The sequence below is a fragment of the Priapulus caudatus genome, unplaced genomic scaffold (genome assembly GCF_000485595.1).
Source record: "Priapulus caudatus unplaced genomic scaffold, Priapulus_caudatus-5.0.1 Scaffold87, whole genome shotgun sequence".
Lineage (NCBI taxonomy): Eukaryota > Metazoa > Priapulida > Priapulimorpha > Priapulimorphida > Priapulidae > Priapulus > Priapulus caudatus.
The window spans coordinates 285,224-290,249 of NW_014577148.1; the positions used below are offsets into that span (position 1 = coordinate 285,224).

At 47.0% G+C, this 5,026-nt stretch overlaps 1 protein-coding gene across 2 annotated transcripts in view; it reads right to left on the reverse strand.

Annotated features, from left to right (window-relative positions):
- LOC106804792 overlaps positions 1–5,026 on the reverse strand; it is a 78,614-nt gene that overhangs the window by 3,834 nt on the left and 69,754 nt on the right. For both annotated transcript variants that reach the window (XM_014806137.1, XM_014806138.1), the window contains 3 exons: positions 3,135–3,185; positions 2,851–2,949; positions 2,391–2,540 (listed from right to left, as the gene is read on the reverse strand). In XM_014806137.1, coding sequence (XP_014661623.1) covers positions 2,391–2,540; positions 2,851–2,949; positions 3,135–3,185 — 300 coding nt within the window. The remainder of the gene's footprint in view (positions 1–2,390; positions 2,541–2,850; positions 2,950–3,134; positions 3,186–5,026) is intronic.

Consider the following 5,026-nt stretch of genomic DNA (forward strand, 5'->3'; position numbering starts at 1 on the left):
CACACACACACACACACACACACACACACACACACACACACATAATACACGCACGCACGCACGAACGCACGCACGCACATATACACACACGCACGCACACACATAATACACGCACGCACGCACGCATGCCCATATACACACACACACGCACACACATAATACACACACGCACACACATAATACACACACGCACACACATAATACACACACGCACACACATAATACACATACGCACGCACGCACACAGGCACACAGACACACACACACACACACACACACACACACACACACACATAATACACCCGCACGCACGCACGCACATACACACACACACACACACACACATGCATGCTGCCCCGATATCAATGCTTCCTGCCTTACAGCAAGGGGTCATGTCTTACATAAATGCTTCTTACCTCACAACAATACGTCAGTGCTTCTTACTTCCACGTCAATGTTTCTTGCTTCACATTAAAGCTTCCTGCAATGCTCAAGTCTCCTATTAACGCTCTCTGTCTCACGTCAATGGTTTCTCCTTTGCCAGTCACAATCATGAGATGGACAGTAGCAAGGTGCACAAGCGATCGCCGACAGCCCAGTCGCTACACATCACCGCGTCGAGTCTCTCCCATGCCGGCGCCACGTCGCCGCTGAAGGTGTCAAAGGTTGCCGGCTACCACACCAACAACAACGTACATGCCGGCTCGCTGAAGCGGCCCACTCGCGGTTCTGTGATCGCGACTTCATCTAGCACACTCAAGAGGTACGTGTTGTATTGCTCGCTCGCTCGCCCGCGTGTATGCTTGCCACGGACAGGTACACACGCACGCACGCCTCAGGCATGCGTGCCACCAACAGATACGCGCACGCACGCACACACTCGTGCCACCGACAGATACACAATCAAGCACACACGCACAGACGCACGCATGCTTTCAACAGATACACACGCGCGCCTGCACGCACTTACACGCGCGCCTGCGCGCACTCACATGCGCGCCTGCACGCACTCACACGCGCTCACCACAGATAGATTCAAGAGCACACATCGACACTGCTGTCACGGCTACCTATTGATGGGAAACCATGGGTGCAGTGATGTGACTGATGCTTAAACCTTGTAACTAGCCACTTGCCCTACATTAAGGTTAGCTGAAGCTCACTTACTAGTATCTATCTAAGCTGAATATAATAGTGTCTAATAATTTCGGGAAATCTATCTTGTCTTTACGTCGAAAACTATTCTACCTGGCTATACATGTTTAGTGGTCTCTTGTAGTTGGAGCAGTAACTCACGTTCTCTTGTCTTGTCATGTTCTCATCAGCAGATCGTAGATTGTTATACTTGTTTCTCAAATGTGATGTTTCTTTTTCCCCTTTTTTCTTGCATTCAAGTGTTATACGCAAACATTTGACAGACTACTATGAGAAGTAATTTTTCTCGTGAATTTTGCTGACGGTTACGTTGAGTGTGAAGTTGAAAGTGAAGTTGAGTTGAAAGTGAAGTCATTACTAGTAAACATTCACTAGTAACAACTTTTATGGGCGATTTCTGGCCAAGTTACAGCGTGAGCAAAAATGAATAGTTCCTCGACTTTCAAAGAAGAATCAAAGACAGTTGGCATTTTTTATCTAAATTTTGTGTTAGCACACTATCTATTAATTTTTCTTATGAAAGGGACACTATATATATATATATTGACCTGAATATATATAAGTCACGCGAATCCGCAGGCGGGCGGGAGGTCCTGCGATATGTAGCACGCGGTCGGGAAACTAGGGGACGCCCGCTCTGCAGGCACGGCGGCATGACGTACAATCACGCACCTGTTCGTGGGGAGGCGCCTAGGTGTTCTAGGACGAAAATCCGCCAATTAGAACGAATTCGAAATGTAAGAGAGTTCGCTTTTGACCTTGATACGGGTTATAACGCGAAATCTGGGGCGACCTTCAGTAATGAGTGCCGGCATGTTACAGACATCGCCCGTTCGTCTGCTGCGTAACCTGTACATGTTTTTTATATAACAGGCACCCGCGAAAAACGAGCAGTGATGTAGTTGATGAAGATCATTCCTAGAGGCCTACCGATTAATTAAAAAAATTGTAATTCCTGTAAAACATTAGTGGACGCTCCGACAGTTGTTTACCACCCCGCCAAATGAAAAGTTTTAACCATCGACGGCTGCTGTGTTGCAGTGCGACTAACAGCATCACCGTCCGGTGTGTAGCCGCGCGCTCACTGCCGATGGCGTGTGCGCGTGCGTGCGTGAGTGGGTGTGTGTGTGTGTGTGTGTGTGTGTGCGTGTGTGTGTGTGTGTGCGCGCGCGTGTGCGTGCGTACTGGCTACTATCGCTTTCTTCCGTCATTTGTGGGTGCCACTGTGTACTCACCTGGAAGGTAATTACAGTGTAGCCGGGGTTACTCATCATGCCCACGAGCATCTTAAACCGCGCTGACTCTCCAAACTTGAACTTGAACATAGTGAATGACTCCAACACTCTGGTATTTCCATCCTTCGCTGAGCAGGTAATCGTTAGCAGCTATAATGGGCACAATGCAAGCACAAACATATATACAACTATCAGAGTTACCAATACATGCCAATAGGCACACACGTGCAATAGTATCGGGGTTTTCGCTTAGAATTGCTTGATTTGCCAATATATAGCATTTTTGATAGTATTTTATTATTGTTTTTTCAAGCTTTATATGTGTAAATTTTCTGGTTTGTTTTGTTAATTTTCACGTTACTTTTAATAATAATTTTTTAGTAATGATTTTATCGTTTTATTCATTGTAAATCAGTGCTTTTTGGCGAATCCTTTCAAGTGTTTATTCACTACCATATACCTCTAGCGCCAGAGTCCTTGCTTTTGTGAAGCTGCTCATCAAACATGCTGTCACTTCTTCCATACCACCAGGGTGAGCCACCATTTGATCTATGCTTTCCTAGCAGGAGAGATAATACGTATAAAGGACGAGCTGCGAGTTCCCATCGCACGTTAATATGACATCGAGAAAAACGGTCTTTACAATGCGCCTATACGAGTTCACCAAGTGTTCCGAGCACCACGCATGTGTATTAAAACGATAAAAAGGCACGAGGTAAACGCGTGGGGGGAAATGATACTTACGGGTACTCGCGTGGCTAGCTTCAGGCTGAGCAAGCAGTCGTGCTCATCAGTCTGAAGAGGAAAGAAAACATTATTTAGATCACGCATTGAACGAATCCCGCTCTAGTTGAGGTGACACAACAACCACGCTTGTCTGGTGACTATTCTGGTGACAAACGGGTCATGTGCCTGACACCTCAGTAGCACTCTTTACGCGAAAACGTGAAAGCAGTTTGAGTGAATAAAATAATATCTGCAAATTGTTTTGACCCACAAAAGTAACAAACCGACAGAAGGAGAAGAGGTTTGAAGGTCTTATCTGCCTGAGAATAGAATACAATCGAGAAAATATTTTATATAAAACTGTTTTATGATCGCGTAAAATCAGGTTATCTGACCGTTATGCTTCAATCTACTACATCAAACGCATTTATGAAATGCTGCACATTCTGGTTCAAACATTAACATACAATAATATCAGGAGTGAATAATAATAGATCTCTTATTATTCACTCCTGCAGCTCATTCGTGTCGACTCACTAATACGTTTTCATCATTCACATCTCGCGCGATACCGGCTTTGTCACTGCTGATTTGGTGCTCGTGCACCGGTCCGAGCATACTCGTGTAAAAATTACAGGAGCAGCGCCCCCGGGTCCGTGTCACTGTCTGTGAAAGCTACGTACGCTGCGTGTTCTACTGCGGGGATGTGCTGCTGTCACAGAACAGGTTGGAGAATCATCTCGCAATTGTTTGCGGGTCCATTGTGCAAAGATACCGGCTATACGAGATGGCAAATGCGCGTAACAAACTCATCCAGGCATTCGCAGTATATATTTGATCGGCGGTTGAGCTGTGGCCACCGATCCTCACACACACCGCTGTCATAGATCGCAGATACCGCCGGCACGGCATACAAAAATTAATGCAGTCATTTATGCCCACCAGTAATTTATATGCCATAATGGCATCGGGAATCGTATATAAATAATAGATTTACGGTGAGCAACCAGTACTGAAATTACATTAAAATAGTTAAGTGTGCATGTGTGCGTGTATGTGAATGCGTGTGTAAGCGGTCCTGCGTAGCGTGTACACACGTGTCTATTCGTCTAGGCCCTACGGCTACATATCTTATTTTAACTACCAGTTTGTCGACTAACTTGCTGCATGGTTATTAGGTGGTCCGACCAGAGCATGTCGATTCAGACAATAACCCTTTCCCTGCTCTATAAATCTCAGCAAATCGTCAAAGCTACTACAGCCAGTATGAGATCGAGCAAAGGATCGTGTTTTAAGCCAAAAACCAGCAGTAACATTTGCCGTCGCAAAGAGTAAGACCGCACAACATCAACAAATATTACTCCATCGGCATAGCCGTCCCATTTTCCCACACCCCAGCAATTATGTCGCAAAACTTGCTGCGTGTCGGACAATAAGAGAGCATCACAAATGGCAGCCTGTCGTCGCCGTAGACGAGGTGAGAGACCTCCCCCACACGCCGTGGCCGACAACATCGACAACAGCGGCGGCGGCGGCGGCGGCGGCGGCGGCGCTCTTGTTATGCTTCAAAAATCATTTCTGCTTTTATCGCTGAAATTGGCGCGCGTTATCTCGTCTGCTAACAGCCGCGGCGCAAATCTGTAAATCTGCGGGGAAGCGCGCAGGTTGGAGGCGGGTGACGTGTGAGGGAACAGACGCGGCTGTGTGCGCGCCGCGCCAACCCTAAGTGCACCGCCACAATGCCACCATGTCGCCATCTCACGCTCGCGGTGACGTTTCACGGTCGACTCTACACAGGGACCGTCATCTGCCGCTCTCATACTCTCCCTTCTCTCTCTCTCTCTCTCTTTCTCTCTCTCTCTCTCTCTCTCTCTCTCTCTCTCTCTCTCTCTCTCTCTCTCTCTCTCTCT